This window comes from Sinocyclocheilus anshuiensis, unplaced genomic scaffold (assembly GCF_001515605.1).
Source record: "Sinocyclocheilus anshuiensis isolate Anshui unplaced genomic scaffold, SAMN03320099.WGS_v1.1 scaffold544, whole genome shotgun sequence".
In the NCBI taxonomy this organism is placed as follows: Eukaryota; Metazoa; Chordata; class Actinopteri; order Cypriniformes; family Cyprinidae; genus Sinocyclocheilus; species Sinocyclocheilus anshuiensis.
The window spans coordinates 873,824-887,700 of record NW_015555763.1 but is presented as its reverse complement, the minus strand read 5'-3'; the positions used below and the strand labels follow the sequence as shown (position 1 = coordinate 887,700).

Here is a 13,877-nt window from a genome sequence, read left to right as displayed (position 1 = left end):
TTTCAGGATCAGTTTCCTGTGTTTATGATCAGTCCTGTGACTCATAACGCTCAAGGTCATTGTGTTGTGACGGCATTGACTCACACAGTCCTAAATGTGCGATGTCCTCTCACTGCTGTGTCATCGGCTCTTCAACAGTCCCAGCTTGCCTACATCTTTCACCTCTTTTGTCTTCCCCTACAGCCTCACTGTCCATCCTGATAAAATCACCATAGCAACAGGACAAGTGGCTGGCACATCCTCAGATGGAAAAGTAAGATCACTTACTCAGATATTTTAAACCGGTATCAATCATAGACATTAATAGCTTATTGCTAATAGGCTTGATCCAGCCAAAATAAATCTTCTAATTATTGCATGTGCCTCAAGGGTCTGTCATAACTAATGTGGAGGATCAAGATCCCAAAATCCACATGCTTCAAATAGAAGTTTAACTGGTCTAACATGCTCAGTCCGTCTGTCTGTGTCTGGCAGCAGTTGGCTCCTCACGTGCGAGTGTGGGACTCTGTGAGTTTGAACACGTTGCACATCCTTGGAACTGGTTTCTTTGATCGAGCGCTGGTTTGCCTCTCCTTCTCAAAGTCGGTAAGAGCAAGTCACTCTATATTATGTTAACAAACAAACATTCTCATGTGAAACTGCAAAATACAGCTTCTAGTTCTTTGAATCATCAAACAAACCTTTCTTTATTGTGAAATAAAAAAGTACCGGGTGGTATTTTCTGTAACCTGGTCGGTTTAAAGGGATAGTTCACCCAAAAAATGAACATTTTGTCATCGTTTACTCGCCCTCAAGTTGTTAAAAATGTCTTTCAAAACTTTCAGAATGGAGGAAGCTGGTTGTGTGTTGTGGACGACTCCAATGACCACATTCTCTCTGTGTGGGACTGGCAGAGGGAGGAAAGACTTGCTGAAGTCAAGGCGAGTGCTATTCAGGATAGATATCGACAGATAGCAATTTTGTGATTTGTGAGAAAAAGAAAAACTGATTCCTTTTTTCCTGCATCTTTATGCCTTTTCTTTCTCACAGTGCTCCATGCTCCAATGAGTCAATCTTTGCTGCTGATTTCCACCCGACAGATGCTAATATAATTGTAACCTGCGGGAAGTCACACCTTTATTTCTGGTCATTAGAAAAGGGATCTCTTGTGAAAAAACAGGGTCTTTTTGAGGTAATTTCTCATAAGCCTTTGTGGTCAAACCTTTTCACTTTTTATTGAATCAAATTTCATTTTTTGATAGATGGTAGTATGATGCATGTTCAGATATGGTAAAACTTGTGCATGTACGTCATGTACACTAGCAGTAGAAGGTTTAGACACATCTACTCATTCTTTATTATTACTGTGTTATACTTTTAAGAATAATAGAGAAGTCATCAAAACTACGAAATAACACAAACGGAAGTATGTGAATTAAATGATGTAGTAAACAAAAATACATTCTGGTGCATAATGGGATTAACTTAAAAATGAACTAGAATGTTACTTTTGTAAAGAAATGTATACATTGCCATTTGTGATTTTGTAATGTTTTTGAAAGAATTCTCTTATGCTCAACAAAGCTGCATTTATTTGATTAAAAAATACAGTAAAATCTGAAAAAATGTGAGATATTATTGAAATTTAAAATAGCAGTTTTTATTTGAATATACTATTCCAAATTTTGTTTTTTATTATATTAATAATTTAAAATATTAATTTCAAAATGTAATTTATTCATGTGATGAAAAAAGCTGAATTTTCAGCAGCCATTACTCTAGTCTTCAGTGTCATAATATTTCTTATTATTATCAATGTTGAACACTGCATAATATTTCTGTGAAAACCATGATGCATTTTTTCAGGATTATCTGATGAATATAAAGTTCAAAAGAACAACATTTATTTCAAGTAGAAATTATTTGTAACATTATAAATGTCTGCACTGTCATTTATTACGTTTAGTCAATTTAATGCGTCCTTGCTATACTTTAGCATTTCTTTCAAAATAAATTTATATTTGTCTGCAAAACTAATTTCCAGATCCAAAGGCTCTCAAGATCCCGAGAAACTTAAGTTCAGTTAGATGTGTCTAAACATTTCACTGGTAGTGTAGTTGTAGATTACATGAAAAACATGTAATCTCTGTATTTTGTGTGATACATCTATTGCATTTCTGCTTTAAAAATAAAGTCATATTTATATTTCTTGCAGAAACAAGAGAAGCCCAAGTTTGTATTGTGTGTGACTTTTTCAGAAAATGGCGACGCCATCACTGGAGACTCGAGTGGAAATATACTTGTGTGGGGCAAAGGTAAAAGAATAAAAGGGTTATTATTATTGAGTTATTTCTTGATGTATTTGAATGTTTTGTAAAAACCTACCTCCATTGAACTGTAAAATATCTTCATGTAATACAATTATGAATGCTGTACAGCATAACATATGTGTGTTATCTAAGGGTGACCCTGCTGCCAACAAAAGATTCTTTATTAGTGTTAATAAAAGAGAGAATGTGCTCCTTTTTTACACAAATCAATAAGACTCTTTTCATGTAGACTGTGAACACCTTTGATTGTCTGATGTACTGATGATGGTTTCCAGTTTTGCAACAGTCGGTTTATATAGTGCTTGTTTTCTGGTCATGCTTCACAGGATCTAATCGTATTAGCTTGGCCATTCAGGGAGCACATGAGGCAAGCGTCTTTGCACTTTGCATGTTGAGAAATGGTACGCTGGTCTCAGGTGGGAAGGACCGGAAACTCATCTCCTGGGATGAAAATTATCAAAAGATTCAAACGGTGGAGGTAAGGCATCTACACAAGTATAATTTTGCAGTATGCAGTATGCATTTGTATGCTTGAATATTAGTACCGATCAAGCAGGTAGCCATAATTTACCAGCAATTTTGTATGTTACTCTCAGGTTCCGGAGTTATATGGCCCTATTCGGACTGTGGCTGAAGGACGGGGAGAAACGGTTCTTATTGGCACTACCAAAAACTATGTCCTGCAAGGCAGTCTGGATGGGGAGTTGTATGCTTGAATATTAGTACCGATCAAGCAGGTAGCCATAATTTACCAGCAATTTTGTATGTTACTCTCAGGTTCCGGATTTATATGGCCCTATTCGGACTGTGGCTGAAGGACGGGGAGAAACGGTTCTTATTGGAACTACCAGAAACTATGTCCTGCAAGGCAGTCTGGATGGGGAGTTCATACCCATCACCCAGGTAAGTTAACCAGTACACACAATACGCATGAGTAACCAGTGTTGTCTCAACAGGTCTGTTGAGAAGTATATAATATACATATTAACATATAGAATTATCTTTAATTTAATAGATTATATCAGAATTATTAACTACTTCCTCATTTCAGTAAAGAATTTCTCTGTTCTGGTTGATATTGTATATATATATTGGATATTGATATTACATTTCTCATTATTTTTACACTTAGATGAGACCTTTCTTATCATCTAACGCTCAAAGTTAATCTTTACAATATTAGATTTATAATATAATAATAATAATAATTTTATTTTTTATAATTTAAAATAAAACAATACTAATTTAAATATTTTAGTATATAATATTTAGTAAATAATGAATATTTAAGATCAAATATTTAATAATATAATGTTAAATATATAAATACATTATTAAATAAATAATATTTAATTGATTAAAATATTTAAATAAATCATTTTAAACACTGTTAAATTTTAAATCTTTAGGATATCTTAAAATGAATGTCCATTTTTCATACTGAACATTTTAATGTAGTGATGAAATTCATTTTCCATGTTTTTAGTTATATTTTTTTCACTTAAATATAGTATTTTTTAAATTATATTTGAATTGTTTTCATTTCATTATTTAGAAAGTAATTATTGATCTGTATTGGTCAATATTGGATATATATTAGATATTTATTATGCTCCTTTCTCCATATTTTTACATTTAAACAAGACCTTTGCTATTGTCTAATGCTAATGTAAAATTAATCTTTAAAAACAAAAATAATTAAAATAATTTAATTACACTTACTTTGCAAATCTTAAAATGAATATCCATTTTCATACAGTACATTATAATGTTGTGATGCCTAAAATTAAAACATCATCATTAAAACATAAATTTTAGTTTTTGATGTTTTTATTTTAAAATTATTTAGACAAGAAGTATTATATAAAATACAGATGAAATAATTATTACCTTATCGGTATCAGCCAGAAAGAATGTTAATATTAGTGCATCCCTAGTAGTGTTAGTTAATATTTTTAATGAAAGGTTTATAAGTGTTGCAACAAAAACACTGAGTGGGGGTCTCTGGCCTTTTCACTTTTTATTGAATCAAATTTCATTTTTTGATAGATGGTAGTATGATGCATGTTCAGATATGGTAAAACTTGTGCATGTACGTCATGTACACTAGCAGTAGAAGGTTTAGACACATCTACTCATTCTTTATTATTACTGTGTTATACTTTTAAGAATAATAGAGAAGTCATCAAAACTACGAAATAACACAAACGGAAGTATGTGAATTAAATGATGTAGTAAACAAAAATACATTCTGGTGCATAATGGGATTAACTTAAAAATGAACTAGAATGTTACTTTTGTAAAGAAATGTATACATTGCCATTTGTGATTTTGTAATGTTTTTGAAAGAATTCTCTTATGCTCAACAAAGCTGCATTTATTTGATTAAAAAATACAGTAAAATCTGAAAAAATGTGAGATATTATTGAAATTTAAAATAGCAGTTTTTATTTGAATATACTATTCCAAATTTTGTTTTTTATTATATTAATAATTTAAAATATTAATTTCAAAATGTAATTTATTCATGTGATGAAAAAAGCTGAATTTTCAGCAGCCATTACTCTAGTCTTCAGTGTCATAATATTTCTTATTATTATCAATGTTGAACACTGCATAATATTTCTGTGAAAACCATGATGCATTTTTTCAGGATTATCTGATGAATATAAAGTTCAAAAGAACAACATTTATTTCAAGTAGAAATTATTTGTAACATTATAAATGTCTGCACTGTCATTTATTACGTTTAGTCAATTTAATGCGTCCTTGCTATACTTTAGCATTTCTTTCAAAATAAATTTATATTTGTCTGCAAAACTAATTTCCAGATCCAAAGGCTCTCAAGATCCCGAGAAACTTAAGTTCAGTTAGATGTGTCTAAACATTTCACTGGTAGTGTAGTTGTAGATTACATGAAAAACATGTAATCTCTGTATTTTGTGTGATACATCTATTGCATTTCTGCTTTAAAAATAAAGTCATATTTATATTTCTTGCAGAAACAAGAGAAGCCCAAGTTTGTATTGTGTGTGACTTTTTCAGAAAATGGCGACGCCATCACTGGAGACTCGAGTGGAAATATACTTGTGTGGGGCAAAGGTAAAAGAATAAAAGGGTTATTATTATTGAGTTATTTCTTGATGTATTTGAATGTTTTGTAAAAACCTACCTCCATTGAACTGTAAAATATCTTCATGTAATACAATTATGAATGCTGTACAGCATAACATATGTGTGTTATCTAAGGGTGACCCTGCTGCCAACAAAAGATTCTTTATTAGTGTTAATAAAAGAGAGAATGTGCTCCTTTTTTACACAAATCAATAAGACTCTTTTCATGTAGACTGTGAACACCTTTGATTGTCTGATGTACTGATGATGGTTTCCAGTTTTGCAACAGTCGGTTTATATAGTGCTTGTTTTCTGGTCATGCTTCACAGGATCTAATCGTATTAGCTTGGCCATTCAGGGAGCACATGAGGCAAGCGTCTTTGCACTTTGCATGTTGAGAAATGGTACGCTGGTCTCAGGTGGGAAGGACCGGAAACTCATCTCCTGGGATGAAAATTATCAAAAGATTCAAACGGTGGAGGTAAGGCATCTACACAAGTATAATTTTGCAGTATGCAGTATGCATTTGTATGCTTGAATATTAGTACCGATCAAGCAGGTAGCCATAATTTACCAGCAATTTTGTATGTTACTCTCAGGTTCCGGAGTTATATGGCCCTATTCGGACTGTGGCTGAAGGACGGGGAGAAACGGTTCTTATTGGCACTACCAAAAACTATGTCCTGCAAGGCAGTCTGGATGGGGAGTTCATACCCATCACCCAGGTAAGTTAACCAGTACACACAATACGCATGAGTAACCAGTGTTGTCTCAACAGGTCTGTTGAGAAGTATATAATATACATATTAACATATAGAATTATCTTTAATTTAATAGATTATATCAGAATTATTAACTACTTCCTCATTTCAGTAAAGAATTTCTCTGTTCTGGTTGATATTGTATATATATATTGGATATTGATATTACATTTCTCATTATTTTTACACTTAGATGAGACCTTTCTTATCATCTAACGCTCAAAGTTAATCTTTACAATATTAGATTTATAATATAATAATAATAATAATTTTATTTTTTATAATTTAAAATAAAACAATACTAATTTAAATATTTTAGTATATAATATTTAGTAAATAATGAATATTTAAGATCAAATATTTAATAATATAATGTTAAATATATAAATACATTATTAAATAAATAATATTTAATTGATTAAAATATTTAAATAAATCATTTTAAACACTGTTAAATTTTAAATCTTTAGGATATCTTAAAATTAATGTCCATTTTTTATACTGAACATTTTAATGTAGTGATGAAATTCATTTTCCATGTTTTTAGTTATATTTTTTTCACTTAAATATAGTATTTTTTAAATTATATTTGAATTGTTTTCATTTCATTATTTAGAAAGTAATTATTGATCTGTATTGGTCAATATTGGATATATATTAGATATTTATTATGCTCCTTTCTCCATATTTTTACATTTAAACAAGACCTTTGCTATTGTCTAATGCTAATGTAAAATTAATCTTTAAAAACAAAAATAATTAAAATAATTTAATTACACTTACTTTGCAAATCTTAAAATGAATATCCATTTTCATACAGTACATTATAATGTTGTGATGCCTAAAATTAAAACATCATCATTAAAACATAAATTTTATTTTTTTATGTTTTTATTTTAAAATTATTTAGACAAGAAGTATTATATAAAATACAGATGAAATAATTATTACCTTATCGGTATCAGCCAGAAAGAATGTTAATATTAGTGCATCCCTAGTAGTGTTAGTTAATATTTTTTTATAATTTAAAATAAAACAATACTAATTTAAATATTTTAGTATATAATATTTAGTAAATAATGAATATTTAAGATCAAATATTTAATAATATAATGTTAAATATATAAATACATTATTAAATAAATAATATTTAATTGATTAAAATATTTAAATAAATCATTTTAAACACTGTTAAATTTTAAATCTTTAGGATATCTTAAAATTAATGTCCATTTTTTATACTGAACATTTTAATGTAGTGATGAAATTCATTTTCCATGTTTTTAGTTATATTTTTTTCACTTAAATATAGTATTTTTTAAATTATATTTGAATTGTTTTCATTTCATTATTTAGAAAGTAATTATTGATCTGTATTGGTCAATATTGGATATATATTAGATATTTATTATGCTCCTTTCTCCATATTTTTACATTTAAACAAGACCTTTGCTATTGTCTAATGCTAATGTAAAATTAATCTTTAAAAACAAAAATAATTAAAATAATTTAATTACACTTACTTTGCAAATCTTAAAATGAATATCCATTTTCATACAGTACATTATAATGTTGTGATGCCTAAAATTAAAACATCATCATTAAAACATAAATTTTAGTTTTTGATGTTTTTATTTTAAAATTATTTAGACAAGAAGTATTATATAAAATACAGATGAAATAATTATTACTTTATCGGTATCAGCCAGAATGTTAATATTAGTGCATCCCTAGTAGTGTTAGTTAATATTTTTAATGAAAGGTTTATAAGTGTTGCAACAAAAACACTGAGTGGGGGTCTCTGGCCCTCTAAATACTGAAAACGTCTGTTGTAGAACAAGGTTCATTCCCTTCTATGTTGAAACAAAATCAATCTTTTTAGGGTAAAAGTGTAATTCAGTTAGTGGTTCTAAAACAGAATATATTTGATGTTTTAAACTTTCTTTGAAACTTAAATTCAAACCAGATTGATGCCACCCAAACTGATGTTTAAGTCTGTTTGATTGTCAGGGCCACACAGATGAGTTATGGGGCCTGACTGTACATCCGCTGAAGCATCAGTTCCTCACCTGTGGCCATGACAAGCATATTTGCCTGTGGGACTCTGCCTCTCATCAGCCCATCTGGACCAAAACATTGGAGGTGAGCAGCCCGCCTCAGTAGGTTTCCCTTACATTACTGTAGTGTCATCTCAAAGCTCACGCATCAGTTTCTTGTTATTGAAACTCTTGTCACTACTGCAACTGTAATGAAATGAGCACTGCTGTTCTTTAGGCTGAGATGTAACCGTATTTGTGTTGACAGGATGTTTGATTGAGCATGTATGTGTGTTTCCCTCACGGACAGGACGCCGCTCAGTCGGCCGGCTTCCACCCTTCTGGGGCAACGGTTGCTATAGGAACGCAGACGGGCAGGTGAGGCGATTTCTTTTCATCAGTGGGGTCCCTGACACATCATTACAATTCAGAAAAGGGGTCTAATAGAGTGTTACATGGAAGAGCCAAACACGTATTATTATGCTAATGCAACACAGGAACACAACACCTTCCCAGCGGCATTGTTCAACTGTCATTGATTTCTTTTTTTTTCTCCTAAGAATCCTTATAATGACTTTGGATGAAGATCTCATCTAAGAGTCTAACATTTGTTATGTTTCAGGTTTCTTTAGACCTGTGTGTTTAATACTGTCCTTTCACTCTTTATCAATCTGTGCAGGTGGCTTGTGCTCGATACCGAATCAAAGGATCTGGTCACGGTGCACACGGACGGAAACGAACAGCTGTCGGTTATGCGCTTTTCTCCAGGTTAGAGTTCATTCTCCCAGCAGCCTTTTCACTGCTTGCTGGGAAAACATTAGGATGACAGCCAAAAACTAGCAGTCATTAAAGTCTCTGCAATTGATTAAGTTGAAAACCCTTGGTTATTCTTTCCAGATGGTAATTTCCTTGCAATCGGGTCACATGATAACTACATCTACATTTATGCTGTGGCAGAAAATGGCAAGAAATACAGTAGAGTTGGAAAGTGCTCAGTAAGTATGTGTGTTTATGCAAAAATATGACTTATTTTGTATAATAAATGTGTGTAATAGATTATCATAGGCCACACGAGATTATAGACCAGCTGATTCTGCCAGTGTTATTTTAGTATTCATATACTAATATGGTATTTATTAATATCTTGAATTAGCTTTTGTTTTTATATTTTCAGTTTTACTTTTAATTTGTAGATTTATTAATTGTCTTTTAAACATATATTTTTTATTTATATTTCAGCTTTATTTTGATTAATGAAAATGATTTTCAATAGTTTTAGTTAACAACAATAAACACTGGCACATAATTTTTTCTCTTCACATACACAAACACACATCTGCCTCCTCAAATTAATTTTGTTTTTTATGTTTGTATCCACTGTCTGTTATTGCTCACAGGGTCATTCTAGTTTCATCACCCATCTGGATTGGTCTGTGGATTCTCAGTACTTAGTATCCAACTCAGGGGACTATGAGATCCTTTACTGTGAGTATCTAGCTATTAAATGCTCTCCCCATTGTGCAATACTACTTATATTTATTTGATACCACCCATCTTAGTCTATCCCTACATCTTATTCCATCTATAGCACACCTGTACATAAAATTTTTGGCTATTTCTGTTTATTTATATATATACACAAATGTGTATTTTATTCACAGGTCTTTGTCTTTTTTTTTTTTATATCTTTATTTTTATTACCTGTGTGTTGTTGTTGTTAAAGGTCGCCTGAAATGCTTAGAAACACGCAGCCTTACTCTATGTGTTGACGTCATTTTAACTGAAACAGGAAGACAGGGCGGGACATATCAAGCCCTTTTTAAAATAGCCAATAGCGTTCATTTATATCACAGCTTGGGCTAGAGCCGTTCAGAGCCGTTGAGCTCCGTAAAGCCGCATTTGACAGGGTATGCCAGCCACAATCTCATCCATATTGCTATAAAATATAGCATTCTGTGTAGAATTCAAATAGAAGTATGATGTGACGTCAAAAAAATCGTTGAGCCGTTTTGGCGGAAGTGACAAACTGCAAGTTTTGAATGCTTATATCTTCTAAATGCAAATTTTGTCACTGTTTTGGAGCACACTGCCTTATAGATAACCTTAAGACTAACATATTGATACTAACACCCAAAGGACTTTAAGAGCCTAATGTCCTTCAGGGATCCCGATGAATTTACATGACTTGTCCAGTCAAGATTTACTGAATAAGGATTTTTACAAATTATTTTTACTCACCATTTCTATGCTTCAAAATGTTATGGTTTAGAAAAATGTGTATTTGTTATGTAAATATTTAAAATGCTATATAAAAGTGTTATACAAATGCCTATGCCATTTTAAGATTTTATTACATATTTTTCCAGGTCTAGAAATTTAACTTTTAAAATCAGACTTCCTTATATATATATATTTCCACGACATTCTAATTTATTGAAATGCACCTGTATATATATATCCATGTTTTTCAAGACTGTGGGAACCCTGGTTCTTCAAAAAAAAAAAAACTGTTGTTGAGGGTGTGAATTAAAATAAGTAATATCATTAGCCTTGGCTTACTTTAATGATTTTTTTTCTTATTTTAAAACATTTCAGGTCATCTTGAGGCCTCCTAGTGGACCCAGCCTCCTGTCTGAGAACCACTGAGTTAAATCCATCCGTTTATACTATAAATTCAGTAACTGATACACATTATTGTCTTTCAGGGATCCCTTCTGTGTGCAAGCAAGTAGTGAGTGTGGAGACCACCCGGGATATTGAATGGGCCACTTTCACCTGTATTCTGGGCTTCCATATTTTTGGTAAGGTTCTTGTTTTATGACATGACTATGACTAGATAGCAGTGTGAAATAATAATAAATAATACTAAAAAATAATACATAATTCTTTAAAACCAGCCTTATTTGTAAAGATAGTAATAAATATACTAAATTGAACAAATCACTGTCTTCTCCATATATCTGCATAAATGCGTTATTTTTGACATTCTAATTTATTGAAATGCACCTGTATATATATATCCATGTTTTTCAAGACTGTGGGAACCCTGGTTCTTCAAAAAAAAAAAAACTGTTGTTGAGGGTGTGAATTAAAATAAGTAATATCATTAGCCTTGGCTTACTTTAATGATTTCTTTTCTTATTTTAAAACATTTCAGGTCATCTTGAGGCCTCCTAGTGGACCCAGCCTCCTGTCTGAGAACCACTGAGTTAAATCCATCCGTTTATACTATAAATTCAGTAACTGATACACATTATTGTCTTTCAGGGATTCCTTCTGTGTGCAAGCAAGTAGTGAGTGTGGAGACCACCCGGGATATTGAATGGGCCACTTTCACCTGTATTCTGGGCTTCCATATTTTTGGTAAGGTTCTTGTTTTATGACATGACTATGACTAGATAGCAGTGTGAAATAATAATAAATAATACTACAAAATAATACATAATTCTTTAAAACCAGCCTTATTTGTAAAGATAGTAATAAATATACTAAATTGAACAAATCAATTTGTCTTCTCCATATATCTGCATAAATGCGTTATTTTTGTAGTGTTGTCTTTTATAAATGTAAGTGTACAGCCATAAATCCATCAGGAAATGACATATATATTCTGTTTGTGTTACTCTCCAGGACTGTGGCCGGATGGCTCAGATGGTACTGACATCAATGCTGTGTGCAGTTCAAATGCAAAGAAACTGCTTATCACCGGAGACGACTTTGGCAAAGTTCACCTCTTCTCGTTCCCTTGCTCTCAGTCCCGAGTAAGAAACAGCACTAAATATTAAACATCAGCTAGATAGTGTTCATTTTAGTACCGAATAATGCAAATATATGGTATTATTTCTCTCTATCTACCTCTGCAGGCTCCTAGTCACATCTACGGTGGACACAGCAGCCACGTCACCAATGTTAATTTCTTAAATGACGACAGCCAGTTAATCTCTACAGGAGGGAAGGACATGAGCATAATGCAGTGGCGTGTAGTGTAAAATGACCACTGTCACATTGAACTTCCTTATTTTTCTAGTATCAAGTGACTTGGGAAAGCAAAAGTGGGGCCATCAGCTACAGAGTAAAGTGGAGCCTCAATTTTATTTGCCTTTAAATTTTATCTCAGGACACCCATATTTGAAGTGACTCTCTGTTTTGACCGTCTCACGTGTTCCCTAGACTATGAAAGAGATGTTTTTTGATGGAAACCCATCTCTTTAGCTTTGAATAACAAACTAAAGAATCTGCTCTACAGGACAAAGTTTAATGTGATGCCAAAGCACATCGGGAATGAATAGTCCAGTCCAGTTTATATCATCATAACACTTTAATCACTTACCATCAGTTATACTCTATCACACTGACTGTGTTTTGATAAATTGCACGTTAACCATCATTTTATACTAAAATTTGCCTCCATAATTATTTTTTAAACTTTTGCTGCCACCGTATGGTACGTTGCGGTATTGCAGCCACCTTCCCACCGCTGAATTTATTTTATCCTCTGTTGTAGTCAACTACTTGTGGTGTTTCATGGATTTAATTATTTTTATATATATATATATATTCAATCAGCCATCAAAATCCTCTCAAGGATGAAAAAAGCATGAGTTTGGGAAACAAAGTGACTACTGCATAATGATTAAGGCCTTCAATGACTTTCACTTGCTAAATCACTACAGCCATCACTCGCTGATTTAGTTTAATCCTCAGTCTGACATCAAATCTGTTTTGTCCATCAGCGATCTTAACTAAACGTCATCATGTAGTGCACATTTACATTAGAGTTAAGCTCCATTTTCATAACCTCCGCTTGAGAAACAAGATTAAACAGTTACAGTCAAATGCCTGTTATATTAATAATAAAACTAAGCATGCACAAGCTTGTTTGTAACTGTCTAACCTATTTTCCATATTCATTGTCAGGTATATGGCATAGTCATGAAAATAAAGGAAAACATGTTAGTTCTTCTGTGAAATATGAGAACGCTTTGTTTTTGACCAAATAGGTTTGTTGGATCAAGGTTGGAGCGACAATTTAAAGGATAATGTTGACAACCGCATGACAATATTACATTATATGAATGTATAATAAAATGGGAAAAATCAGTTGTTTCACCTTTAAAAAATTATGTTTTTAATAGAGTCTTCCAAACAGCAACACACTTTTAGAAACAACCACACAAATGGAACAATATGAAAACACATCTGCTGGTTTCTCCCATCTTTTTACACTCAACACTGTGATGCCCTGACCAGCAGCAGATATATTCGTAAACATCGTTTATCATCAAACAAATTGTTTATGCCTGTTTATACAACAGGACCAAATGAGCATGAATAACAGGAAGAGGAGGAATAACAGTAATCCAATGAGGCAGGGCTCAGAAGAAGTTGCAATGCCGCATATTGGCCACCAGTAGACGCTGTTCTGCGTGTTTGTTTTTACACTGTCCCGATAAGCTCCTTTCTCGTTGTCATAACACGGTGGAGGAAAATGGCAACTCCAGTGCACGTTTGCAGTCCGCAATACAGATCGATGTTGTAGGCGCGACCATGAGCTAAACATGGGATATGTTTTATTCAGCTGTGGTGACATAGAGCGATATGCTGTAGATCTTTCGAGACATCTGCATTGCTTCTGATCCAAGGACTGGCTGTGCATC

General features: G+C 32.4%; 2 protein-coding genes and 1 long non-coding RNA gene across 3 annotated transcripts; all 3 read left to right on the top strand.

Moving 5' to 3' along the window:
* Positions 1 to 182: 182 nt before the first annotated feature.
* Positions 183 to 914, top strand: LOC107674058 (uncharacterized). Its single transcript, XR_001632472.1, has 3 exons — positions 183 to 253; positions 475 to 585; positions 825 to 914. It is a non-coding gene; the product is annotated as an uncharacterized LOC107674058 (long non-coding RNA).
* Positions 915 to 1,009: 95 nt separating this feature from the next.
* LOC107674027 (echinoderm microtubule-associated protein-like 1) lies at positions 1,010 to 3,274 on the top strand. The gene is made up of 6 exons (XM_016467887.1): positions 1,010 to 1,171; positions 2,195 to 2,294; positions 2,636 to 2,787; positions 2,906 to 2,996; positions 3,178 to 3,212; positions 3,266 to 3,274. The coding sequence occupies exons 1-6, from the start codon at positions 1,010 to 1,012 to the stop codon at positions 3,272 to 3,274; spliced, it is 549 nt and encodes a 182-aa protein (XP_016323373.1).
* A 2,033-nt stretch (positions 3,275 to 5,307) lies between these two features.
* LOC107674055 (echinoderm microtubule-associated protein-like 1) lies at positions 5,308 to 12,808 on the top strand. Its single transcript, XM_016467915.1, has 11 exons — positions 5,308 to 5,411; positions 5,753 to 5,904; positions 6,023 to 6,148; positions 8,195 to 8,326; positions 8,531 to 8,598; positions 8,900 to 8,988; positions 9,118 to 9,215; positions 9,618 to 9,705; positions 10,926 to 11,021; positions 11,851 to 11,981; positions 12,084 to 12,808. Exons 2-11 carry the CDS (start codon positions 5,815 to 5,817, stop codon positions 12,207 to 12,209), a joined length of 1,044 nt encoding a protein of 347 aa, XP_016323401.1. The 5' UTR covers positions 5,308 to 5,411; positions 5,753 to 5,814; the 3' UTR covers positions 12,210 to 12,808.
* Positions 12,809 to 13,877: the final 1,069 nt, after the last annotated feature.

Coding starts and splice junctions, on each gene's coding strand:
- LOC107674027 (XM_016467887.1), top strand. CDS start 1,010: ATGCCTTTTCTTTCTCACAGTGCTCCATGCTCCAATGAGTCAATCTTT. Junction 2,295..2,635: donor TATACTTGTGTGGGGCAAAG/GTAAAAGAATAA, acceptor CATGCTTCACAG/GATCTAATCGTATTAGCTTG. Junction 2,788..2,905: donor AAAAGATTCAAACGGTGGAG/GTAAGGCATCTA, acceptor TGTTACTCTCAG/GTTCCGGAGTTATATGGCCC.
- LOC107674055 (XM_016467915.1), top strand. CDS start 5,815: ATGTTGAGAAATGGTACGCTGGTCTCAGGTGGGAAGGACCGGAAACTC. Junction 8,989..9,117: donor GGTTATGCGCTTTTCTCCAG/GTTAGAGTTCAT, acceptor TATTCTTTCCAG/ATGGTAATTTCCTTGCAATC. Junction 11,982..12,083: donor TCCCTTGCTCTCAGTCCCGA/GTAAGAAACAGC, acceptor CTACCTCTGCAG/GCTCCTAGTCACATCTACGG.